Below are 27,558 nucleotides of genomic sequence, written 5' to 3' on the forward strand. Positions count from 1 at the left end.
TCTTGCAAGACAGCTTTCTTGGCATTACAGGACCCCTGAAACAAGTACTAATTCAAAGAGCCAGAGAAAAGTGCATTTAATTTCCTGAAACATCCCATGCACACTTATAATGAAGTAGTGATCCATCTACTTTTCAAGATGTGTCCTGATTAGTTTACAAGGTCTGGAAAAAATCATCCATATGTACACATTCAAAGTATTTCTAGGTAGTGTGTATGTGACAATCCATGTGGTGTGGCAATGTCAATGTAATATTTTGTCCAATTATGTGGTCATCATCATCATGGCTGGGCTTCGCAAACGAAGATTTGGGAAAGGTCTCTACCCACGTTTGTCACAAGTGCACTGGTGGCTAAAAAGGCCAATGTGAGACAGGCACGTCCGATTGCAAAAGGCACAGCAGAAAGACTCCTTAGGTGGTATATTCTGCAAGACACGATTCTTTCTGCATTGTGTTTTCTCCTTGAGAGTGATCCTGCGTGCTTTCTCAAAAGCATCAGCAGCGTTATAGATAGTGTGTCTCCAGACCTCCTGGTTGGAGGTCAGAGTAGACCAGTTATGTTGATCAATCTGGCCAAGGCTGAGATGTTGTTTCAGGGAGTCCTTGTATCTTCTCTTTGGGTCTCCTCTCATGCAGCGGCCGGTGGCAAGTTCACCATAAAGCAGGATCTTAGGGAGGCGGTGGTCCTTCATCCTTGAGATGTGTCCTGCCCAGTGCAGCTGTGTTCTCAACAACATGGCCTCAATACTCGTGATTTCTGCTTGTTCTAGAACAGATGTATTAGTCACATAATCTGACCAGTGGATGTTTAGGATTGTACAGAGGCAGCGTTGATGGAAGTGTTCTAGGAGACGCAGGTGGTGGCGGTAGATGACCGGTAAATGTGGATGGTGGTAAATGTGGTAAAATTACATTTAATCAAGAAGAGATAAGAGTACCTGTTTAAAAGACACTGGTATATGAAACCATGTTAACTCCAATCATACCCCCTCAGCATATTGACCAAAGGCTTTTTTGGTCTTCTCAATTTAAAAGTGAATACTTTAGTCAAGGTTTTGTTACTTGCTTTAATTTTAATTGCATTGTGTTCAAAATTATCATAAACATTTTACAATCTAAAATGGCAATAAATTTCTTGCCCAGCTAAATTTAAAAGCCTAGATAGTGTTCAGTAGAGAAAATAGAAGCAAAATTTACTTCTTTACATAAAGCTTGGGAGCTAACAAAAGAGCGTTTTGTTACTTCCGCTAAGTCAAATCTCAATCATTTATGCAAGTATTTGCAAATTGGATTCTGATGTTAAGTTGAAGGGAAGTGACACACTGCAAGTAAAGAAAGGTCAGCAAAGACCTTTTTTGCACTATGCAAGGACATTTTTGGCAGTATTTAGAGATGTTTGACAGATGCAGACATATATAACTACCAGTGACCTGAACGGTAAAAAGAACTGGGAGTAAGTAACTGGTTTCAGCCATATAGGAAGTCTGTTGTGATAGTAGAATGTTAAGAATTATGCAAGCACAACAGTAATAGGGAAAAAATCAGATTGATGGAAGTTCTGAACTACTGTACATATACCTAATTATCTTCAGACTAGTGAATCTAGACATCATATTTCCCTGAGACACTAGCATCATTGGGAGGCAAACAGTTCCATTTGCATTCTTCTTGTTTCAGTCACTTTGGAAGCTGACACCAAACTGGTCCCCATCATCTGTCTCAGCTCCCAGCTGCCACTTGAGAAGGTCTCATCTCCCAATATCCACTACTCAGTTTTTAATGTCTCAGAGAAGTGATCTTGGTTCCCAGTCTTCAAAGCAGAGAAACCATCCTCTCAAATCTTCCCAATATACATCTTTAAGTAAGCAAAGACACACAGGCTGGCCATCACCTGAGAAGTAATGAACAACTGTAAATAAAATCAATAATGAATGGTTTTTATTTTATGACTCTTAATGAGAAAGAAAAAGTCAGATGTGTTGACCCCTTGAATGGACACTAGGGTGCAGATGAGAGAAAGCAAGAAGTAAGTCAGCACCGTGGCCTTTCCTTTGCGGGAGGAGGAGCACTAGGATCTGTAGCCCACACTATCTTGCAATAGGCAGAGGCCTCCGGGCCCCAGAGAAGCAGCAGGTTGAAACAGGCTAGTGGCAGTGAGAATATCAGACCAAAACAGGCATGTTGGGTGGGCAGGATAGTGAGGCTGCTGAAGAGAAAAGAAACAGCAAATAGCTGAGTAGAGGCTGAGGGAGATAGACAATCACATACTCGTGTTCAAAAAGATTTCAGTGGAGCTCCAAGAGACAGAAAGACGGGTGGGTCACAGGGAGACGCGGAAGGGAACAAAAAATACTTTTTATGAAAAGAGAGGTGTTTTGAAGGTGGGTGGAGAGTTGTAGTAACATATCCGTTTCCCTCCCTCCCATTTTCTTTAGGGCGTTTTTCTCAGAGCTTTTCCTCTCTCTTCTCCCCACAGCAAACGGCCAAGCTGGGAAGAAGAGATTGTCTCTGAACTTAGCAGTGTGTCTGGGCATAGAAGACTGATAGCAAACAAGTAAACAGAGCTGACGACTGTGGTAACCGCAGGAGCAAAGCCTGCTCAGTGACAAGGATGAGCACTCCTCCTGAGGTAAGGAAAGGGGTCTGTCTTGCAGTCTGCTGAGGTACCTTTGTCTCACACCTCTCTTTTCCTATCCCTGTCACACCTACACTGCTTATTACCTTAGGGAACTTGGGATAGTTGAGTTTTTGACAGTTTGCATCCAGAAAGGGCTTGTCCGGGTCTCTGGATTGACGATGTGGAATATGGTGCAATGATTTAGGGGTTCTTGCCCTTCCTGTTAGTCATCCTAATGGCCATCCTGAGACTATATTCCAAACTGTTTGAAGCACTGACCAATAAGTAGTAATAATAATAGGAGTAGTAGTAATAATAATAATGGCCTCTTTTATTGTATCTCCATTTTTTCAACACAGTATTATAAGAAAGTACTTACCCAGAAACATACAATTTCCCCCCCCAAATAATTGTGTATAAACATGGCATACATTTTGGAATGTGAAAATGACATGATAAGGCTAATTGCTTCCCATATAGAGTGGTGTAATTTTTCTGATTTGATGTCTTAACTTTTCTGATTTGATGTCTTATATAAATGGCTAATAAAGTCTTATTTTCATATTTACAGACAAATTGCACTGAAGTGAACTATTAGGTCAGCATTGCTAAAATGTAGGAAACATTCAAGGACAACAGAGATATGTAAAGTGTTCTATGTGACTAAATAATACAAACTAAAAAACACCTATGTTTTGTTACAATGAGAGCTGTTCAGTGTGACTCTGGCTATAGTTCAAAAGATAACTTTATCTTGTCTGCATTTTTCTAGCTGAAGAATTTGAAGAAATTATTGTTTTGTATATCCATTTCCATATTTCTGTGTGATAAAGATCAGACAACAGCCATCATTTTAGTTATTGTCCATGGTTTTGCTTTAAAATTTTACTAGTCCAGAATATAATTCAGCAACCTTTCTGTTTCATATTTCATGTTAGCAGATACTCTGTTTTGAACACAGCCTAAAATATTTCTCAAATGGCATTTAATGGGCTCAATTTATTGTGCTTACATGAATTGCTGACAAAAGATAAATTTAAGAAAATGAAGTTTTTTGTGAGTATGGAGGCATTAGTCTGAAAATATGTCATCCACATGAGTAATGTGATAAATGCAATTTGGGTAACAGCCAAAGTCAGTAATTCCTGAATAATCTACAGGCTGCAAAATAAAACCTCTAAATTATCTGGTAAATAGTTATGGAAAATAACTCCAGTTGTCTCTGCCTTTGATCTCTTTCTTTCTATTTACTTTATTTTCGTGAAAGCTAGATGCTTCTTTTTCTGCAAAGCACTAAACTCTGTGAAAATGAAAGGTGAGGAAGAATTATGCAGAGGAATGTCAACCTCCCTTCAGAATTCAGGAATGACTCACAAACAGAAAGAAGGAGATGCTGCAGGAAAATCAAATTCTTTGGCTGATATAGGTGTATCAAACAGTTCTTGCTTTAGTAACCGTACGTGTTATGATTCTGCTAGTCTAATCATGCTCACATTTGAATCAGATGGTTAATATAGTATCTTAATTCAAAATAATACATTTTATAATTGATGACAATTAGAAGTCTTCTTTTAATGATTTTACAGGCATTTGTTCTCACTTAGCTACAATGGAGCCATTTGAATTTGAGCACTTACACATTCTTAAAAGCGTGAAAGAACTGAAACTGTACTGGAAATTGCATTCATCTGCAACTTCATGCAAATACTGATTATTTTTCTCACTCCTAAGTGAGACCTATAAGGAAAAGCTCTGTCAGAGTCTGAAGTCCTTTTCCCCAAGCTTGTTCAAACCATTCACTTGCATCTTTATATGGAGCATTCTGAATGAGGCAACCAAGCCTCAAAATAAAGTCCTGCTGCTTCCTGCAAGCTATATTCCTGTATCCTGTGCCCTGGAAGTTTTTATATCCCAGCTCTGGTTCCACCTAGTTAAATCCACATTCCCTTGGCCAAAAATCATTGACTTAGGAAAGGTTCTGTATTTCAGTGAAGTTCATTCTAGATAAAGAGTCTGCAGGGATTTTGCCCAGGTCAGTATCTGTGTAGGAGTATTGAAAGAGCGGGCATTTGTCTGTCTAGATTTGTGTAAGCTGTTGTCATGAAAAAGATCGAAAGGACAACTAAGTATGATTGCCCTCCTCTTTCATCTCTGTTTATGTAGGTCCACATAAAATCTCTCAAATCCAGACCTAGTTAAAGAGGCAAGATTAGGAAGACATTCCTTATGGAAGTGTTTGAAGAAAATTTTTATCCTTATAGTTCATATAGCACAGACCACAATCCAGTTTCTAAGTGGAGGTACATAGCCACTTCCCCTGTCACTTCTTTTTGGTATGCTGTTATTTTGGGGCATATTTTCTTAGCAAGGTAGTTGTTTCACATTGGAGACTTGAGGGGGACAGTCCTGTTTTTCTTACAGATTTTTAAAATCTATTATTTGATGTATTTTGCATTTCAAAAGAAACATAATGGATAGGCTTGATATAGACCTACTCTTAACCAGAAGGTCATAAGAAATTGCACTGACAGTCTTGAAACACCAATTTCTTCTTAGTGTCTCCACAGCCATGCCACTTATTACTCAAAAGAGAGAGACAGATGTCCTCTGATAACATGAAACCAAAGTATTGCAAAATTATAAATATTTCATAGTAGGAACAAGTCAGATTTTCAATGTGAAAAACAAGAAGTCTATTGCAACAGAGAAGTCAGAAGAATTGTGAATGTGAATCATTCACTCCCTCCTAAATGGTGAAAGCTGAGGGCTTGCATGTTGAAGAATAGTTTTTCTTCTCAAAATTAGCTAAGCTAATTTTCTTTCACTCTTGTCCCTACCATACTGTTAAATTGTGATACTTACTCTCTTACTCTAGGAGTAAAACCTGAAGTGTTTTGCTACAGGGACTTATGAAAGGAATTTGGATGTCCTCCTTTACATTTCGTACAATGCCAGTATGATCATGTTCTGTATCTAGCACCTTCTAATGCCAGGATTCACTTGTGTGTACATGCTTTCCATTTAGTTATTCAGTATCCTGCCTAAAGAAGTCAGGAGAATAGGATTTTAAAGGAGAAAAGCAGTTAGGCACTTAACCCTTGTTAGCAATTTCCAGGAGTCAAGTAAGCTTTTGAAAGGCTTCCGAATTAATTGAATAAAATGCATGTTTGAAAGATATGAAATAATTAGGTCTCTTTTCCTATTGTTTTTTGTGGTTTTTGTTCTGTTAATGTTTTCGCGCAGGAATTGTACGTAGTATATTAGTCCGAATGATTAACAGCAGACTCATTCACTTCCTTAATGTTTCCTTCAGTGAAGGGGTATGTACTGCATGTAAGGGAGCGGCAAGGTCAGAAGAGGGATGACAGTCTGGGACTTGAGAATCATGAAAAAGAAAGCAAGAAGCAAAGACTTAGTCAGCAAGGGGAGCTCTCCCCACCCAGGATGGAAATGCAGGGTGTATGCAGGTTTGGTGACAGCAGGTAGGGTCAACCAAGAAAGTAGATTGACAGGCAGGTCCAAGATCAAACCTGCAGAATCAAGTCTGTAGATTAAGATCAGGATCCAGATCAATGGGATGCATGTCCAGATGAAGACACGGCTGCCACTGCAGCATAGCTCACATGGAGATCACGCATGAGAGCTGCAAAAAGAAGCTGCCAAGTGAAAAATTTGACATGTCCACTGAGGCTGCTTCTCACTTTTCCTCAAAGAGTTACAAGGCTTGACAAGGTTTCTCAAATAGCTTTCTTTTATCAGAGAACCAGGTTTCAACAGGGTGCTAAGCTTGAGCCTGTGGGGACAGCACCAGCCAGGCCCTGACACTGGCATGCAGGACTCTCCAAGTAACTCTTCGATCAGCTTTCACAGCTATAAGATTTACTCCTTGCTTGCTATATCCAGGGTTTTCCATTATCTTCTGAGGTTTTCCCCCTTCTGCCTCCTCCCTCCCTTTTCTTAATGTGTATTCTTATTCAGTCATTCTACCTTTCATTTTTTTCAGTTCCTTCCCTTTCCTTATATTACCAGTATGCATTCCGATATCTGTTCTTTTGTAAACTGCTGTTCTCTCTCTCTTATGTACATTAAAGTATGCAGAAGGAGTGAACACACAGAGTAAACGTCATCTTATCTAAGTATCCAGGTAGATGTTAGATAATCATGTAGCTTCCTTTGCAGTCAAGAGAGAAAAAGAAAGGTAACTCTGGAGGATGCTTCAACTCATCCTAAGACAGATATCCAAAATAGAAGGTGTACTCATAAAGTGCTTAGCCTTCTCTATTGACTAAAAAGACACACCTACATTATGAACACAACTAAATTTATGTGAGATAAAACATGTTTGTATATAAGATTTTCTCAGTGACTTACAGTTTACTGGAGGTTATAGAATAGAGCAAATATTTTCTCTCACCTGAATCAGGCTAGAGGGCTTAGGATGCAGTACTTGTTTCTTGAGGAGAGATCTAGAATTAGTGTTCGCGTTGCCGGACTGTAACAGAATAAAGAACCATCAGTTCTAGACATCACATCATTAGCTTTATGGACTCAAAAAGACTTTGATATCTTCAGGAGGTATATGCAAGGGGATTCCACAAACCAGAGTGAACTATGAGGGACAAGCCTCCTCATAGCAAGTTGCATTTTCAATAAATAATTAGTAGCTCAGTGCAACAGTTGTAGCTTGAAAAGACAGGGAAACAAAGAAAGGGAGAAAGTCCCTGGGAGTACAGTCACTTAGATGACTTGGATGACTATTGGTGTTCTGGCACTAATCCATGATTAGTAGATGGAGTATATTATCAGTGCTAACTTTAATATAAATTTTTCTTTCTTTATTTTTTCTGTCTCTTCAGACCTGTGACCAGGAGCTGAGAACAGGTGCAAAGAAAGAACGATGCCTTCAAGGGAAAAGCCTGCTTCTGTGTACACTTATTCTCAGTACTGTCCTTGGCTTTACACTGCTTATCACCTACATTGTGATGACTTGTGCTCTAGGTATAATATGGGATATCCTTTCCCTTTTTTCCTCATCCACCCCATTTGTAAGATCCCTTTCTCTCCAGTCTGCCTCCACTGTGTACTAAACTTAGCATCAGTGTTAAGAACCAGACTTTCAGAAAAGGGAACCATAACACCTTTTGTAAAAAAGTTACATTTTTCTACCTCTTCTTTGGGTCACAGCGGGGAGAGATCCTCCACATCTGTCCTCCTCCTCTGCCTGCTATTCGATATGCCTGAGCCCAGTTTTCAGAGAGAGCATCATTATGTTTGTTTGCATCTCATCAACATATTCTGTTCTGTCTGTAGTCACTTCCAGGAAAGTGAACAGAATCCGATATTTGGAGCTCCTCCTCCACCTTTCCATCTCCGGCTTAAGTCTAGTCCTGATTTTCTAGCACAGATCAGTGAAGTTATAGTGTAAAAGGAAAAGTCATAGTCTTTTGCTAATGGAGAAGCTGTGAGCATAGACCAGAAATATTAATTTGCCTTTCAAATTTGCTAAAGAACTATCTAGAGGATGGTTCATGGCAACGTCTGGGCATATAGAATGCTCAATACTGAAGATGCATTTCTATTGGTGGATGCAGACATTCCCCGCTCCAAAATAAGCATTTTTGACTCTTTACCTAGCATTTTTCTATTCATCTACCTGACATTTTTCTTTAGCTCTTGTTATGTGTTGGAGACCATTCACTACATAGACGAAGAAAAAACTGTTAGTTTAGATCTTGTCTATTTCCTCTCTGCCAACCTTCTCCCATGTAAACTGTTGAAACCATAGTATGGAAAGTCTCATTTTAATTTACAGGTGGCTTATTTCAGTAAATAATTGATCTGATCTGATGTTGATAAAAGACGCTGAACCAAAATGAGAACACATACCCAGTGATTTTCAGCAGTTTAGATAAAGGGAGTCATAAATCAAAGCAAGATATTGTAGAAAGTTTTTGTCCTCTTTTAAAAAATGTCATTGCTGAGATATGTTTCCCATACTTGAACAAATCATGTTTTAATCTTACGACCTTACTATTGCTGTGCTATGTCTTTCTTCTCCATCATGTGTTGACACTATCAGTTGCTTCTTGTTTATTGTTAGGCCAAATTTGGCTGATTCAGAGAAAAGACTGAGAAGGCAGAGTCATCCTAACTGTGACTGCCTAGGTAGTACAAAGAGAGAACACCACCTCTGGACTGATTACTTGCCCTTTATTTGAAGAATCTCCCTTATAAAGTGCAAGGACAATCCTTCTGGGAAGTGAAAGACAGAAGACATTTCACTCCATATTCAGCAAAAACTTACAAGGAATTTAACACTCTGCATGGAAAGGAGTTTGCACCAAAAATAAATCTTTTGGAGGAAATGTCCCACAGAGAACTGTTTGTTTGTTTGGTTGGTTGGTTTGGTTTTTTAGGTTTTTTGTTTCTGTTTTTGTTTTGTTTGTTTGTTTGGAGTTGTTCTCACTCTCCACTGTTACTGCTCAGTTCTCTCCTATTTACTTCTTCTCCAGGATCCTGTGATGTCAAGCCAGGTCTTGCTCTGTTGGAAAGACTTCTGAATTCTAGGAATGACACTGTAGAGCCCTGTGAGGATTTCTACAAATATGCCTGTGGCAACTGGGAAAGTAAACACTCAAGCAGAACCACAGAAGAATCACTAAATGTATTTGATGTGTTATTGGAAGAAAATCTGTTGATCCTGAGAAGGCTTTTAGGTAGGGACAGATGATTGGTGTGTTACCTTCAGCAACTGCCTCAGTTAGAGCTGAGAGTACTAGTAACTGAGAGCACAATCATTCCTAACAGGGACTGAGTCCCATCTCTTCGTTCTTCTATCATTACAGGTACAGATTTATTTTTGAGCATATCATATTACAATAGCTGCATTTTAAACATTTTAATTACCCTTGCCAAGTGTAACAGATGAAAGTCACATTTTAAAATTCTGACAGCAACTCAAAATATTTTCCTGTTGTCTTGTAAAGTAGGCACTTGTTGCTGTGCTTGTCTGAATGTGCACTCTAGTGATGTGGCCTGTCTCCATGTGGGACTTAAGCTTAGATATGCACCATCTTCCTGCTGTGCTCCTGTTTCCATGCAGAGAATGTCACATATTTGGCCTTAGGAAGAGTTGTGGCACTACAAGGCCCCTTGCTTTAAGTCACTGTGGGAAATGTGGATGTATTTATTGAAATGTTCTGAATCAAAGTGTAGTATTTTCTTACAACTGTTCTCTGCTTTAACACTGTCCCAACTTCTTTTTTTTAAATCACTGTTTTAATTTTTAATCTTTTTTTTTTTCTCAGAGAGTCCACAGTTTGGGATAAGAGGCTCAGCCCAGGAGAAAGCAATGCAATTCTATCGTTCCTGCATGGATACCGAACAGATAGAATCCCAAGGAGCTCAACCATTGAAGGACCTCCTAAATCAGGTGAATATTAGTGCTATTTCCTCTCCTTTCAGAAGATAATTCCTTCAAGAACGAAAGTGTGCAGTTAGGGTTACATGATCCTACAGGATGTAATTTTTCTAGCATCTGGCCCTGAAATAAACTCATGGTTCGCAACACAACTTCTAAGTGATAAATCTTCTAGCTTTAAATGTAGTTTCAATGTCTGATTTTCTGACATCAGAAGATCATCTGAATCTTTCCTCATAACCCTATACATTACTTAAGGATGGTCAAACAACCAAGACTGCAATGTGCAATCTCAGAAGCTTAGTTCAATAGTATTGACTTACAGGCCAGGGAACATCTTGCAAACAGCTAAAATTTTTGTATCTAAAATCTGATGGCCATCCAGTAGTATCGAGGCTTCCAAGGGAGCTTGTTTAAAGAATAAAATTTTTCTCTTTCCATTTTGGAAGACTTCTCTTAGTGCCATGGAGGGTTATACATCTTCCTGCCAGCAAAAGAGCATTTATGTCTTATCTCCAAAGAGGGTGAAGAACTTTCCAGCAGAAGGAACTACAGGCCCACCTGTGAATCCAATTGCCAGGGAAGTGGGACCTACGAGCCCTGATTCCTGGTGTTCTGGTTGTTGGATGCCTTTAGAAAAATGAGATGTCTTTCCTCTCTCCTGCTTAGCTAGCTTATTTTTCCTGCACACCTTGCTCTGCTGATAATTGTAATTCCTTTTCCTTGTGTCATATTCAGTTCATTGTTTTGCTTAAGGGAAAGTGTTAGGTCATTTTAAAGCCATCAGAGCTCTTCACAAGTTCCCCTGTTGCTATTTGTTTTGTTGCTTCACAGTTGTCATAATGACTAAGCTCATAGGTGTGAAAAAAAATTTTGTAAATATGGATCAAGCAAGTTTTTCTCACCTGCAGCCTTGCTGTCTCCCTCTCTCTCTAGGTTGGTGGATGGAGTATCACAGATGTGGAGGAAACAAAAGATTTTAATGAAACTCTCCAGATTCTCATGGGCAGATACAACACCTTTCCCTTTTTCAGAGTCCATGTGGGACCTATTCCTTCTGACCCCAAAATCAATATTATTCAGGTGAGTGTGCTAAAAAAAGAGCACTACCAGGAAGCACTATGAGTGAAGAGTCAGATCAAGGCTTGCTCAAATTAAGCCTATATTCTTCTCTGAGGAAAGTTTTCCTAAATTTCAGTAAAACTCTTGATTTTATTACATAAATATGTAATAAAGAGAAATTTATTAACATTTCAAATTCCATAATACAGAAATTACCAAAGCCTGTGGAGTATATCCTCAGATTTCCAGGGTTTCTGGAAATAGTGAGATGTTTTTCCTTAACTCCTTTTTGCAGATTGACCATCCTGAGTTTGAGTTGCCACCTGAGAGTGAATTCAAAGAGAAAAATTATCTTGAGGTAACATATCAGAGGCTGAAGCAAGGTAAAAATGGCTATTTGGTAAAGGGATCTCCTTGAATTGCCTCCTGGTTCAGAGTGGTCTATTTCCATGAGTTACGGTCAGTCATCTCTGAAAATGACTCCAGAAGGAATTCTTTACAGAACTCTACTTTTCCAAAAAGATAGTTCTTAAAATGTAACCCATTTTAGATGCCAGGTTTAAAACTTCTTACATAGAAACAGAATGCTAAAATTGTAGTTTATATTTGCCAAGTAATATGAACATGGGCTTCCCTTTGTGTTTCACCTTGAATGAATGTTTTTAAAAAAATCTCTTTGTCCAAAGTAAAGCTTTATAACAAAATCTGTGTATTGGGGGCAGAGGTAGCTAGAATTTTTATAGTTATTTTGAAATGTTCAAACAGAAGCTGGGGAAACAAGCTCTTTGACCGTGAGAGTTATTGTAACAAAATTAATTTGACATTTCTCTGAACTTCATAAACACTGAGTTGTTTTCAGTTTCTCAGTCTGAGTCTTTCAGAAGAGTCCTCAAAGAAAACTAAATGTGTCTATCTGTCACAAGCATTCCTTTGATACGTCATAAAGATTGAAACTAGAAGCTGGCATTTTCTCTCAATCAAAAATACCGTCTCATTATATCACTACATTTCTTTTGAGAGGTGGCAGACCCGCATCTCTAAAATTATTCTAGTATTTAAAGTAATTGTATGCTGTGACAAAAATAATCTTTGGGGAATTCAGTGTTCTTCACTGAGAGAGGAACTGCACCTGAGAAACACTACTCCACATGTGAATGTTGCAGCGAGAAGACAGTTTTAGGGGCGAGTCTGCAGAAGTTTTGAAAGATTGAAGTTTATATGGTGAAGATGGATGGTTGGATGGATGGATGGACGGATGAATGGGGTTATTAATTTTCAGTCATGTTCCTCCCACTGATCATACGGTCTGTATTGCAGGTTCTCCGTGTGTATCTTTCATATTTGAGGAAACTGGGGGTCCTACTTGGAGGGACACAGGATGGTCCCCCTGATTCCTTTTCCCCTACCTTGGCCTTCATCTCTAACCTCCAGCAAGTTGTCACCCCACTGAAGAAAAGACGGGAGAGTGGGATGCTGTTCTTTCGCACCACCATTAGGGAGCTACAGGTATCTATGCCTTAGAACTTAAGCAACATGATTACATCTGACATTCACATTCTGAAGATCCAGATCAAAAGACAAAGGAGACACTCTCTTTAGATGCCATTGTCTTGCAACTTAGACTTGGAGCCTGTTCAGCTTGAAATAACTTATAAACTTATAATCTTTAACTGACAGCAGTTGGATTTTTTCAGGCTCAAAATTCTCTCCCCTCCCCTGTGCTAATTCCCTTTAAAAAAGTCAATTCTCCTTTTCTACTACAATCAATATACACGTCATAAAAACAACTGGACTCTCTTAACAGTATTAGAAAGTTTATCCTATTTCCCTATTACTTCTTGTGAGTCAATTTAGATTCATAGTTCAGTATGTAAGCTTTGTTTTACTTCCAGGAAAATGCACCTGCTATTGACTGGCTGTCATGTCTCCAGGCTGTCTTCCATCCCATGCCAATGAACCTCTCTCAACCAATTGCAGTGCATGACATGGATTACTTAAGAGGCATGTCACAACTCATCGAAAAATGGCACAAGGGAAGGTAGGAGTAGTCCATATCTATGGCTCTAGTTGTTCATGGCCCAAGAAATATTTACTTCAGATACCATGAATTAAACAGGTCTGTGTTACAGGCTGCTGAATCCAGTAGTCTAACAATTGCAAGGCTACTGTGGCTCTATATCCACAGATTTGGCCAGTACTGAGGCTTAGCATATATTCCCAATAGGCTTGCATATGCATGCACCATATATGAACACATATATAAAAATATATCATACATATATATATGTGTGTGTGTATGTGTGTGAGTGTGATCAATAGAGATGGAACACAGCACCTTTGCTGTAGCACTAATATAAACATGAACAGCTCAGACAGCCTGATCCTGTTCCCCAGCTCTAACTAATCAGGACTGGTCTATACTAGCGAAATACATAATTGCACACACAAAATATGGATCACTCCAATAGATTATCTTAGATATTCAGTCTGTCCAGAAGCTAGCCCTAGATCCCCTGGTGTCCATAGCTGCTGGCACTTACTTATATTACCTGGATATGAGCCCCTAAGTCTTGCAGCCCTACTTTGGTTACAGTTACTCTGGTCTCTTCCTGTTAAAAACACATATATACAAGCAGATCTCTCCAGTACCCGGTCCAAACCACTAGTATCTCCAATAGCCAACTCTCAGACTTCTGCTCTTTCCAGCAACTAGCTCGAACGAAAGTCCCTCCCACAGTCAACTCTCAGACTCGTTCTCTCTCCAGTATTCAGATCCATCCCCAAACACAGCAAATAGAATGTTAAGAATAGTATTTAATAAAATAGGACATATCCTGGTGACGATGTGCAGGGCTCAGTCAGATAGACACCCTGGCAAGCCACAAGTTTACACTCAACCATTCTCTCTTATCACCTTTCCTCTCCATTTTCCCATGTATGTTCTCCCAATCCACCACGATCTTTCCCTTTCCCTGCCTTTGGTCCTTCCCATAAACATGCCATAATAAAGTCTCACAGAATACCACAGACCTCAAAATATTCTTTAATAAGTTTCACCTAGTCCTGAAAATTATCTTTCTCTTACTTCCCATAAAGAATCCTGTGCCCCTGCAGGCAATTACCCCTTGAGTCTTAATGGTGTTCTGGGGAGTTTCTTTGGTTGACTCATGTCAAATCATCCTCCTTTGACAACCCCAGGTGTAGCCTATTCAGAGTACTTTTTTGTCATTGTTCAGGTTCCTAGGGTTCCTCTGCCTCAAGGTACTCCTTTGACTATTGCCTCACCTTTGTGTTTACGGTGACCAGCATTCAACCTTCTTCCTTTTTAAATGTCATTTTCCTACAGGGTCCTTCACATTTATATGATTGTTTGTCTGGTTGGGAATCTCTCCCCAGCCCTTGATAGTCGATTCCAAGATGCACGCCTGGACCTATATAAGATTCTTTATGGAAAAATGGGATCTAGAATGGTGAGTTAGTCTTTAATCACCTTCTTCAGCCTCCCCAGCAGCTGAACGCTGTAGGTCATGTCTTCTGAATATTCTCTTGATGCCTTGTCTATATGGAGTTTCTTAGATTTGGGGGGGGAAATCTACTCTCACTAGGCCATTGATTTCTTTCTTTTTCTCAAAGAAATACCTGAGCAGACATGATACATGAAACTTTACAGAAGCTGAGTGCACTGTGTCATGGACTAGTGAACAAAATATAGATGATCACCTTCTTCTATGTATTTTTCTCAACTAGCATATGAATCTTCATCTTGAGTGAAAATAAGTGGAGTAAATCATAAGGAAATCAGTGTTTTAATTGACTAAATCTTTCTGAGATAGCTTAAATAGAACTACATTACTTATTCACTGCTGTCATTTTTCAGACAGCAATGTGTATGCTACTGACTGCACATCTACACATCTTTTTACTGACTTCATATTTATTTGTCCTCACTCTCATGTGTCTATTTCTTTCTCTGTTCTTACAGATCCCAGCTGAGCGCTGGAGGAAGTGCTTGACTGATACCAGCTCTTTCTTTGAGCCAGTTCTAGGGAAGATGATTGAGCAAGAAATTTTCCCTCAGCAGACCAAGGAACTTGTAGGTATTCATCATCTTAACCTCCAAGCAGCTTCACCTTTCTTTTTTTGACATGCCAACTTATGACCACATCAAGGCAGCAAAATCATGTGTAGGTTTTATACCTTTTTAGATATTCCTGTGCTTATGGACTTTCCCTCCTTTTTTGGGAATGAGACTTGTCAGAACAAGACATTGCTGTCATTGCTAGAATAGTCAAAGCTAAATACCGGTTATTACCTTCGTCTCAACTGTTAGCAAAGTTGTATATGTGTGTTGCCAATAGCTATGACAGCCCTAAAAATACATGCAATCTCAGTGTGCTCCATGGAATAACAGTTAAGTATTAACAGTATTCATCACCAATATAATATATTTCAATAAGATTTTTAGTTACAGAGCCATTAAGCAATCATATGACCAGTTGTAAAGAAACAAATCAATGCCAACACATTCCGAGTGTATCTACAGTAAAAGGAGCAGTTAGCATAGGCATAGTTTTTGTGAGAGGCAAGATGAAAAGGTGTGTGGGAGAAAATAGGATGCCAAATAACTTTAGCCTAAATCACTGTGGAAACTGAAATCTCTTTCATCACAAAAAGAGGAAATTTTCCCCAATTATTCTGTACCTGAATTGCTGGAACAGGGGAAGATGGTAGCTAAGCCTGAACAATGTTTTTCTGCAGTTGTGACCATTCTTTCTTTTCTCCATGGCAGGCTGAGCAGATGTTCTCTGAGATTCAAGATGCCCTCTATGACCGACTGGATGAGTTGGAATGGATGGATGAACAGACTCGCCAAAGTGCTAAAATCTCGGTGTGTGCAGAAGGCAGAAGTTACTGAGGCCTTCCTTTCCCGGAAGCCTTTGGAGAAGGAATGGAAGAGGCCTGCACCTTCACATATTCCTACCTGTTTCTACAGGCACACAATCTTAAATAGATGTTTTATACATACTAAACACTGAGAGTGGTTTTATAAGTGCCGTCATGCATGTGTACATACATTGATGTGTAGGCATAGAGAGGTTCAGTTTTTGTTTGTTCATGGATACTTTGAATAGTTGTATTGAGATACAATTCAGTTTTATACACCTAGAGAGGTTAAAAGCTATAAAGCTGAATGGCAGAAAACAATGCTATAAAGAAAAAGAAGAGTAGAACAACATTAGGCCTCAGGTTGGAGAGTTAAGAAAGCAGAAACAGAGTAGCTGTCATTTGGAAGGGCTGACTCACAGATCATGCTTACATTGTTTAGAAATAGTGTTTAAAAGGACTTGCAGAATGTAAAACCTCCTATTGATCATGTTTCTTTTTGTTTGTTTGTTTGTTTAATATTATTTTAGGTTTCCAAACTACAAGTGGAGATTGGCTATCCAGCTCCCACACTCCAGACTGCCAAAGTGAACCTGGAATACCAGAATGTGAGCTATATAATGTAAACATACCTGCCTCATTATTGGCGGTTTACCTGTACCAACTGCTATCTTGTCTGCTTATGAAAGAAGTTATGACCTCTGGAGCAATGCACATTTCCTTCTGTTCATTTTGTGGGGATATATGGGCCCAGAGATCCTTTATTTGTTGCTTCTATACTGTTGTCTATGCTGTCTCCTATTTAGAGTGGCTGGCCTGATAGAAGCAATTTTCGATCTGTTGGTATGTTCTGTTTGGCCTGCAGATAACATTCCTGTCCTATCTTAAACTGAAGGTCTTTAAAACTGGAAGAGAAAAAAACTACAAGTATCCCATTGGTTTCTCTTTTGATTAACTCATTTTTGACCTGTGGAACTTTTCTTTTTCTTATACTATTCAATTCATTCCTTGCTTATGCCCTATGACAGTCACATTACCTGTCTCTTCCCTCAGCTGGAGGTAAATGAAGACACCTTTTTCCTCAATGTGGTGGCTTGCTTGAAGATACTGAGGGAAAATTCCTACCTGAAACTCCTTCAACATCACCCACAGAATAAGTAAGTCAGAAAGTGATCTGAAAAATGTAACAGAATTACACAGTTGTGAACTAACTGAGGTTGGAAGTGACCTATGGAGATCACCCAGTCCAATTCTCCTGTCAAAGCAGGATCAGATAGAGCAGGTCACTCAGGACCATGACCAATTGTATGTCTGTATCTCCCTTTTACTGTGGAAGGAGAGGGAGAACAAGTGGGGAGCAGTGGGCAGAATTGGGCACAGTGCTTTTAAATGTGGTTTCACCAGCTCTGAATGTTGCTGTGAGTCTGCATTGCTGCACCCTCCTTTAAAAAGCCTTAAATTGGGCAGCCTGTCTTGTGTTCAGCTTGAGCACATGCTGCCAAAATAACCCACCATTGTGGAGAGAGTCCCAGACTCTAGAAAACACCCCACTTTTTTTGCCCGTGCTCTCTTGAGTAAGGGGGATAGCTGGTTTTCCTGGACCTCGCAGCAAAGGAAATAGCAGAGCACTGTGATGATGTGAATGCTCGCAGGACACAGGATACTTCAGAAGGCAGGCAGCATTGTTAAGTGTGCTTAGGGCCTTACACTTCCTGAAGAGTATTCTGTGCAGGGCTTCACAGGTGGTTGACAAGAAAATTGTGAGGAAGAATCCCTTCATGTGTATGAAAACTAAGCTATTAGCTCTGACCATCTGTAAACAAGTGAAGGTTTGTTTTGAACACCTGGAATTAGATAATGTGAATTTCATCATTTGCTGGTTCTGTATGAACAGTGGAACTGAGCACAGTAGTTTTGCCAACTCAATGGAGGAAAGGAGCAAAGTTTGAGATAAGAAGTTAGTACATTCCCTAATATTTTTTATTTTTTATTTTTTTTTTAATTTTTTTTTACTTCTAGGTGGCACGTATATCCCTGGAGTGTGCATTCATACTACTCAATAAGGCACCACATGGTGGTCTTTCCTGCTGGAATGTTTCGCAGCCCTTTTTTCCACATAGAGTTTCCCAGGTATGGAGGGGCTGCAAAGGTGGAAGCTGAATGTAGTTCCTGGGCTGCACCATTCTTCCAGGAAGTATCTTAATGAGTCTGTCTTTAATTTCTTTTTATTATTGCATCCCAGAAAGACACAGTAAAAGGGGAAAACCAGCTTTTTCTGAAACCAGAGGGATACTGCCTTATGACTTCTGAAAGAGAGTGATCATTGACTCTGCTGGAGCAAAATCAGAATCTAGGTGATCTAGTATATTACTAGATCTAGGATACTACTAGAATCTAGTGTATTACTTCAGAGCAAAGAGTTAGAAGTCTCATGTAGGTTAACTGTAAAGTAGACATTTCACCTTTGCCTCTCATTTTCAAGGTTCCAAGAATTCCTAAAATCCAAGCCGTAGAAACCTAACCCAGAGAAAAAAGGAGCCTCACAGAGCAAATTCTTGTCAGAATCCTTTTCCAAATGTATCCAGTTCCTCTTTTTTTTTCCCCCCAGGTTTTTTTTTTAGAAACCTTTTCCATTAAGCAAATAGATTTTTAATCTTCCCCTGCAACAAGAACACTTCTGTAGACCATACTACTCTGGTTGGGTTCTTTCTTCATATAGAACAGATCTCTTAAGCAATGTTTTTTCTAATATTAAAAGCACTTAAAGCAGTTGACTGTAAACATATCATCCAATGTCCTTTTTTGCTGATAATGGATAGATATTTCTCCTAATACCATATAGTGAAAGATAAGCTTACACTGTGGCAAAAGGCTGAAGTTTGAAAGAAACATGTCTCTTTAACATGTCAGTTAAAAGTAATTATTTTCTTCATTGTAATGTTCTAGTTCTTGCAGTATTTAACAAATTCATTATAGTATTAAGAAAATGGAATCTCAAAAGAATAATAGAAAAGAAATACTTTTTCTGGTGCTATGTGCTGCACTTACCATATTCTTACTCTCAACTTCTTATTCCTTTTGTTAGTAAAATACATTTTTCTCACTGTCACTTTATTAAATAGACTGACAAGACAAACTTGATCAGCTTTTAGTGAATTGGCACAATAGCATTTTCTCAGATGATGCTCCAGAGTTTAAACTTTACTGGCAAGAGCCAATTCACGTGATTGTGAGGATAAACTTTAAAACAAGAGGTCAGAAAAGCAGTACAATTGTTATAGTATCATAGAATCATAGAATGGTTTGGGTTGGAAGGACCTTGAAGGTCAGCTAGTTCCAACCCACCTGCCATGGGCAGGGACACCTTCCAGTGAACCAGGTTGCTCAGAACCCCATTCAGACTGGCCGTGAACACTTCCAAGGGTGGGACATCCACAGCTTCTCTGGGCAACAGTTATAAGTTATCAGCTTCTGAAAGAGCAGTTCGAAGAGAAGATGAACTGTTCTTGTCACTTCTTGTTCACATCACTACTGAGTTAGCAGTGATGTAATAAAGGTCTAGTGCAATAATTTCATGCATCAGCTGTGCTAATCAGTGCATGGGAAGAAAGAATGACCCCATAATTTCATATAATGGAAATGCAATTTGAGCGTACTCTTCCTTGTGTGACTACTTGTAAATTCATTCCATAGAATCATAGAAATTCCATTTGGAAAAAACTACCGGAGGTCTCTAGTACAATCTCTGCTAGTAGCAAGATTGCCAATGCGAGACCACAGAAATTGTAGTCAAATCTTCATGTTTTTAATTTGCCTTGCCAATTTATGTATCATTTCTCACTAGACAACTGTTGCAAGATTGCTTCTCCAAACAGCCTGCTTTTATGTGGTTACCATTACAGTTGTTGTTTGTGGTGAAAATCAGGGGTAAATAAGGACGTATTTCAACAACAATACATGTCATTACAGTTCATAAAGGCAGAACCTCATTCACAGATTCTTCATTGTTTTGATGGCTTATTAGCTACAAATACTTTAAAATAATCCCATAGTATAACTTTAAGCATTTGTAGGATAATTTACACTTGTATTTGCAATTTTACATATCTGAGCAACAATAAATAGGAAGTGCTTGTGTGCTCTCAGAGTAGAATACTCCTGTTGAGCCCACAGTTGTGCTCAGTGGCTATAAGGAATGCTCATCTGCCCTCTTTTTCTTTCCAAAAGCACTCTTTTCATCTTTATTTTTCAGTGCTGTGAACTTTGGAGCCATCGGGGTCTTCATGGCACATGAAATTCTCCACTCATTCTATGGTTATGGTGGGTACTGGCTCTTTATTTACTCTTCTAGGTCCCACTGGTACTTTCCCTTAGGCGATATGAAATTCTAGTTGCTATTTTAATGTATACATATATCATTAAGGTAGATGAAGTTAAGGAAACCCCATTCCAGCCCAAGCTGACTACTAAGAAGAACCAGGGATTAATGTGAGGAACACAGACAAATGCCATAAATAGCATTACTTTCTAGGATTTTTTTTCTCACAGTGTTGCCTGAGGGCTGTCCTGCATGCAACAGGACCGCACTACAAAAATCTATAGACTGCTTGGTTGAACAGTATGAAAGCTACAGCTTTAATGTCAGTGGCACTTTTACACTGTTGGAGAATACAGCTGACACTGGAGGGCTCACCATCGCTTACCAGGTACTGTAGTTTACTTCTCTAATCTCATAGTCTCACCACACAACTCAACTGCCATGTCAGAGGATTGCTCTGCTGCACCCCTCTCCTATATGCTGCTTCAGTTCCATATTTCTTGCACACTTGTGCCAGTGAACCATGAGTCCTGCACGCCCTCTGTTATTCCAGAGGATCCTCACGAAGCTTTGCTTGTAACCTCACTGCTTTCATATAGGACAACTTCTCCCCTTCACCATCTTTACTTCCCCATTTATGTCATGCATACAAAAACATGCTATTATTTATATGTGTATGTTATACTTGAGGAAGTAAGCTGAGACATGAAACAGAATTCTGTGTTGTGGTAAAATGACTCCATGAAGATATTTTCAGCAATATTTTAATCTAGAGAGAGTTTTTTATTTCCTCATGCGGTGCTTCAACAATTTAATCACTGGGAGTGCTGTGAGATCCATAGGTCTAAGATGGTACTTTTACATTCTTGCACGAAGAATGATAGGTGGTAAAAAGTCTTTTAATTTGCACTCAAATATTTGTGAATTGTTTTGAAGGTAATTTTCAATCTTTCATTCTCCAGTTACCACATCTTCTCTTATGACAGTATGTGTGGGAGTATCTGAAATGGGAAGGAAAGGAGTTATGTTGTTATTCTCCCACAGTAGAATTATTAGGGGCATGGCCAGCAGCAGAGAGCCTCAGAGTGAGGAGAATGATGCAATCTTGCTAATTTATTAAATATGTATTAGATAGATTGATTTCATTGGCAGAAGACATGAGCTTGGGATACTGTCTGAAGGAGGATTTATTATTATCCGCTTTCTCTCTCCGCAGGCCTATAAGAACTGGCAGAAAAAGCACAAAGAAGAGAAGGATTTACCTAAGATTGGACTTTCACATGATCAACTTTTCTACCTCAGTTTTGCTCATGTAATGAATTCTAAGCTAGTCATGTGTCTTTCTCACTCTCCATTATTAGTTTGTCTTTCTTGATATTCAATCTCTGTTCCCTCTCTTCACAGAACTGGGAATGACTGATAAATCTGTCACATTCAGAATATTATTTAGAAACTAAAATTCACAGATATGGCCCCTGTTACAGATCTCAAAGCTAACAAAAGTCCTGTCTGCAAATAGAACTTTTACAAAGATCTGAAATCTACCAAAATTAACTCATAGCAGACAAGCTGTGTCAGGGAAAGCACTGCCAGCTTCTGAGTAGTTTTTTTTGCTGTTGAGTGAAATCTTACTGCAAAAGTCCATCCCTTCCTCCATTTGCCTTTCTGTCTTGTTGAATAACTAGATGTCTTATCATTTTGAGTGACTGCTAGTGAAAAAAAGAGTTTCAAGTGTTATCTAGAGATAAAGAACTAGAAGGACATGCACATGTAGTTAGATATTTCTGTGGGAACCTGCTTTAAGGATTTCTGCAAAGTTGTGCAATTGTGCATAGCTGTGCTGTTGAGTTCCTTGTGATAGATCATTGGATTTCTGTGCTCAGAAAAGTCGCACCCTTGTAAGTCACTGTAATTGTGCAAAGGGAAAAGTTTTGTGCCTGTATTGAGATTAGGTCAGAGCAGTGTGTAGAAAAGATTATTGGGTCTTGCTGGCAAGACTTGCATTTCAGAGGTTGTCTGGCAGCTACTGCATCATTTGTCAATGAACAAAGACTGAAATCACAAGAAGGAAGACTTGGATTGCCAGTTTAACACCAGTAAAGTCACATAATCCTACCCCGAGTCTCTCAGGTAGTAATGGGATTTTGTGTAAGTGCTCTCCTTTCTTGAGGAGCACTCATTGATTTCTCTTAAGAAGCTGAAACTAGACACTGAAACAATATCTTTACTGTTACTTTAGATGGAGTCCAAGGTTGAATGATCCTAGCCAACGTGGCCTAAATTCCCTGTGTTCTGGACTATGCAGTACAGAAAAAGAACAGATGGCTTGTCAGATAGAGAAATTGGGACAGAGAAGTATAAGGAAAGGAAAAACAGTCATAAGAAAATCTGTACATTGTTGGCAGCCATGTATGCATGTTGCCTTGTTTGCTCTAGCACCCTCAGACATGTGTGCAGAGGTATGAGGAGCCTTAAGTCTTGATGACACGAGGACTTTCACTCAAACTGACTTTTCTATTTTACTTCCTTTCAGGCAATGTGTGGACACCAGGAGCCAGAAAAGCTACAGTTTTCGCTGAACACAGATCCGCATAGTCCCTTGCCACTTCGTGTCTGTGGGCCTGTCAGCAACAGCCAGGACTTCTCCAAGCTCTTCCGCTGTTCCAGTGGATCCCCAATGAACCCAGACAAGAAATGCCGCATTTGGTAATCTGCATGGGAAAGGAGTAAGAGAGATATGACCCCAGGGACAGGAAGGCCTGACCATGAAAGTATGGCCATCTTCGCAGGGCCCCTAGGGTGACATGGGTGGCACTCTCCCTTCCTTTTCTTGTTATCCTCTCTGTAGAAGTTGATGGTAGGGAAATTTTTAAACTGAGCTTGTAAGTGAAGAAGGTCTCCTCCAAGGCTCTCAGAACTCTGTCCCAGATGTAACTCTGGAGTGTAACAAGTCCCAAGGTGGCAAGGTGACTACCCAGTCTCTAGCAGGCAGCAACTTCCGAGGAGATATAAACAGAAAGACTGTTAAATTACTAGTCCCTCTGTTCAGTGCATTTCCCTGTCTACTCCAGCAGCTTCCCAGTCATGCTTAATAGACAGGTCAATAAGCTGGAGCTCTAAGACTTGTTCATGAATGAATGACTCCTAGGAAAATGCTATGGGTTACTATGCAAGCCACACATGTACTTTATAAGAGAGGGAAGAATCCTCTTCTCTTCTTTTACTAATAAATTGAGACAGGTACTAGGAAAGACTCAGTAACTACAGTTTCCAGGCTGAAAGATAAGTCACTTAATAATGAAGGTTACTGAAGGCCTTCTCTGTTCTGTTTTTGTAATAATGAAGGTTACTGAAGGCCTTCTCTGTTCTGTTTTTGTTTAATCAGCAAAACTCATACGAGAAAAAAGAGGAAAGACTAAAGCATCCCCATTAGGGGGAGAGGGATTGGGAACTGAGAACAGATTCTTTTTCTTCTTTCTTTTTCAACAAGACTTTCTTTTTTTAGTCTCTAGGGTTAAAGATATGGTTGAGGGTGGAGTATGGGACAGTCATGAGGGTTTCTAGAAGTCTCTGAAGATCGATTAATTAGAAATCCAAGAATTTCTCTGGATCCTGAACCTGGTTCTCTCATTCCTGAAAGTTCTCTCATCCCTACATTTGTAAATATTTACCATCCAAACAGACAAGTAGAGCTGCTGCAGGATTTCACTTTCTACTTGAAATTGGATTTTAGGTGTTAATTTAATTTGGAGGAAAAACAGACCAAGAAGCAACATGTTTTGGGGTAGCAGGAGAAGTGCTTAAAATACATTCTCAAGATCTACTTAATAATCACATCCATTTCAGGTTCTCATAACTAGAAAATTCATACCAATATTCTAAAATTTACCAAAGTTAGTAAGAATACAAAATACTCCTACCTTTTGTATACTCTTCAAACTGTTCTTGATTATGGGAGCATTTTTATTTTACCTGTTATATTGGCTGTATGGGGATTGTTTGTGGAATAGGTGATGGCAAGTGGAAACATCCCTCATCAATGTAAGCCTTGTAAAAATAACTGTGTTAATACTTTCTAAGTACTGAGCAATGCAGCAAAATATTTTCCAAGAACAGACTGTTTAGAGATTTTGTTTTCATTACTTAACTAAAATATTAATAAAAAAATTACATTGATTGCAAACTCTTTATGATCAGGCCTGTTTCTTTGTACTGTATTTGCACTGTTCCCAACACAACTGTCATTCTTAGCTGAACTTCCAAGTCATAGATAATAATACCTCAAAATAATTTATTTACTCATCATAAAAAATAACAAAATTGGACCTGTGCTTGTTGTTACCATTTAAACAGCATATAGTCCTCCTTCACTCATTCAATTTTCCTCTAGCAGCATGTCCAGACTGTCTTTTTTTCAGATGTTAATATCAATTAACATTGCACAACACATTGTGTGTAATACAGATGTCATTTCAGTGTTCTGAGACTAGTTGGTTTCTGTGTTTATACTGTTTAGAAAAACAAAAGCCATTGACAGTCTGCATTTTGAGGAGCCTTAACTTTTCTTGTGTCTATCTTGTTAAGTGTATATGGGGCACTGTTCCCTGGAATATGCATTTTTTCTCTTGTTCTTACAATATATGATGAATTTATGAATATTCTATTTAAAAGACAGGGTCACTCCTGAAGTTGGTGAGTTGAATCAGTTCTTATTAGAAACTATGATGTTTTTACACAAAGAGCATATGGGAAGTGCAAGAAGGGAGGTCTGGCTTAGAAAAAATCACATGAGTCTTGGATTGAGAGTTTATTGTGTTTCTCAAGGAGAAAGAAAAACACTTTCAATATGTGCACAAGGTCTCTGCCTTTGTCTTCAGTGTTCCCTGGGATGTGGTTGATGAAGAGAAGCCGTATTGTCCAGGAGGTGACCATGAAACACAGGTAGATGCTCAAACTGATATCATCCATGATCACAGAAATTAATTCATGCTCTACATCATACATAAAAAAAAGAGCACAATGCTGCCAATCTTCAGGGAAAGAGCCAGATCCAACAGCAGATCCTTCACCGCTGCATTGCTCAGTGTCTCTGAGTCCTCAGGCTGCACCATATCTATCACCTCCATTCCTTCCCCTGTTGATGAAGCCACAAAAGTTTCCTCCATTTCCTCCCAACCTGTGACTGGGGTGAAAAGGAGACAACGGAAGCTTTCTTCTTGTTCTCTTCTTTCATACTTTTCATCTTTTCATACTTCTTTCATCCTTTCATACTTCTTTCATCCTTTCATACTTCTTTCATCCTTTATACCTCTGCTTCCCTCCCCTACTTTTCTCGCCCTGCTTTCTAAACTTTCAAATCCATCTCATCCTTACTCTATGTCCGTTTTCTCCTTCATCCTAAACAGATTTGCATTATACCCTATTCCATCTCTGCTTCTGTTCTTTTCTTGTTTCTGTGATTCTGTTTTTGAAATCATTTATTTCAGAAATTGCTCTGTCCTTACTCTCCTTCCTTTGCATCTTCCTTTCCTTTTTTCCTGTACTTTTACATTATAAGTCATCTCAGATACATTTACATCCTTTTATCTTTTCAGGGCCATGACTGTAGTAATAGGCTGTAATGGCTCTTGACAGCCTCAGCTGGAGCCTCTACCTGAATCCCATGGGTTCAGGGGCTTTATTTAAGCTAGGGCCTGGGTCTCAGATCTGTATTTGTGATCTGTTGCAAGTATACCTCTCTCCACCTCCATCTCCATCACAGCTGTGCCTGGCCACGGACCTTGTTATTCTGGATCTTGACCTACGAATTGTCTTCCTGTTTTGACCTTGAATATGGCTTAACGCTATGGACTTGCCTGCAGTAATGGACTGTGTCTGACCCTGATTTCTTTCATTTCTTTCCTGCTCCCCAGGAGTGGTCTGGACCTTTCCTTTTGGATCTCTGTAGGGTGTGAGGGGGACCAGTTGAGATGGGAGGCTGTGGTCAGGGCCATGGGTGATCTAAGAGACCTTAATATCCATGAACCAGCCTGAACTTGTGCCTCTCCCACATCCTCTGCCCTGTAAGTGTGGGGCTGGGCAGTCACTGGCAGTGTCTGACCCTGGCCACCATCACTACATTTGACCCTGACACTGATTGGTATTCCTCCTTGAACTTGGACTTGTCTCAACATCATGGACTTCCCTCGTGACCTCTTGTCTGCTTCTGACTGCCATACCCAGGTCTGTCCTGCTCAGGCCCCTGCCCTGCTGGCTATCTCATTGTGTTGCTGGCTCCCTATTCCTTAGGGACCATCTGACGCCCACTTCTCCTTGACATATATGTTCTTGTTCCCCCTTTGATTTTCTCCTTACAAAACCAAGCATCTGTGTCCACACCCTATCTCATTTCCTGCCTTAGTTGCTCTCCAAGCCCCTTCTTTCTTATCCTCCCACTTCAACCCTTCCTCTCACCTGCTGATGGACTCTTTCCCTCTTGCTGTCCATTCTTGGCAGTGTGAATCATGATCTGGCTTTTCACTGGTGTGAAGGCATTAGAGAAGACTAAGCAGTAAGTGACTGGGAACAAACCCATCAGATAGATGGTAAATCCCAGAAAAACGATGAGGGTTCGATTATCTTCCATTCTATTTTCTTGTCCAGCACAAGACACTTTTGCTTCTCACTGCTTTTCAGCTAACAGAGTGTGGACTTAACTATCACCACAGTCTTGGTTGGGGCACATTGTGACATCATGGCACTCATATGACATGCAAAGGTGTCATATGCAGTTAGGCAAAAACTTTGCATCATATGTAGCTAACAACACTCTAAAGTAAGAAAATAGTGTGAACATTATTGGGAATAAAAAAAAAGGTATATCTTATCTCAAAGTTTAAAAGAGAAAGAAGGAAATAGGATTATAACAATAGGACACCACCTGATATCAAAAGATCACACATAATCCCAAACATATTTGTAGATAACAACTGTCTGAAACTGAACAAAAAATGTGCCAGTGGAGTGGAAAATATAATGAATTTCCAACTTCAGTGTTTAACCAGTTATTACTAATTTGTGCTGCTTGACTCACACAGCCTCAATGGATAGAAATAAAATTTCAAGAAACTACAGTAGAATGACAAGCATGTGTTTTTAAATGTCCTCTAGATGGTGATCTAACAACATCAATGAAGAAACAGCTTATTTTACAAAGCACCTATTCTCCATGGATTATTAGCCCTTACCATTCACTCTGCCGGACCAAATTGCCCACT

At 39.4% G+C, this 27,558-nt stretch overlaps 1 protein-coding gene across 2 annotated transcripts; it reads left to right on the forward strand.

Annotated features, from left to right (window-relative positions):
• The first annotated feature begins 2,163 nt into the window (after positions 1–2,163).
• Positions 2,164–24,477, forward strand: KEL (Kell metallo-endopeptidase (Kell blood group)). 2 transcript variants are annotated; one of them, XM_027681509.1, is made up of 19 exons: positions 2,164–2,382; positions 2,478–2,630; positions 7,475–7,616; positions 9,131–9,334; positions 9,926–10,050; positions 10,975–11,121; positions 11,396–11,458; positions 12,418–12,606; positions 12,993–13,138; positions 14,447–14,570; positions 15,083–15,193; positions 15,890–15,988; positions 16,515–16,592; positions 17,038–17,141; positions 18,004–18,114; positions 20,237–20,304; positions 20,533–20,690; positions 21,519–21,614; positions 22,836–24,477. In XM_027681509.1, exons 2-19 carry the CDS (start codon positions 2,613–2,615, stop codon positions 23,010–23,012), a joined length of 2,160 nt encoding a protein of 719 aa, XP_027537310.1. In that variant the 5' UTR covers positions 2,164–2,382; positions 2,478–2,612; the 3' UTR covers positions 23,013–24,477. The 2 variants fall into 2 exon arrangements, with proteins under 2 accessions (XP_027537310.1, XP_027537311.1); XM_027681510.1 differs by lacking the exons at positions 2,164–2,382; positions 2,478–2,630; positions 7,475–7,616; positions 9,131–9,334 and adding an exon at positions 9,368–9,463.
• The last annotated feature ends 3,081 nt before the right edge of the window (positions 24,478–27,558 follow it).

This window comes from Neopelma chrysocephalum, unplaced genomic scaffold (assembly GCF_003984885.1).
Source record: "Neopelma chrysocephalum unplaced genomic scaffold, ASM398488v2 Primary Assembly neopelma1_60, whole genome shotgun sequence".
NCBI lineage: Eukaryota > Metazoa > Chordata > Aves > Passeriformes > Pipridae > Neopelma > Neopelma chrysocephalum.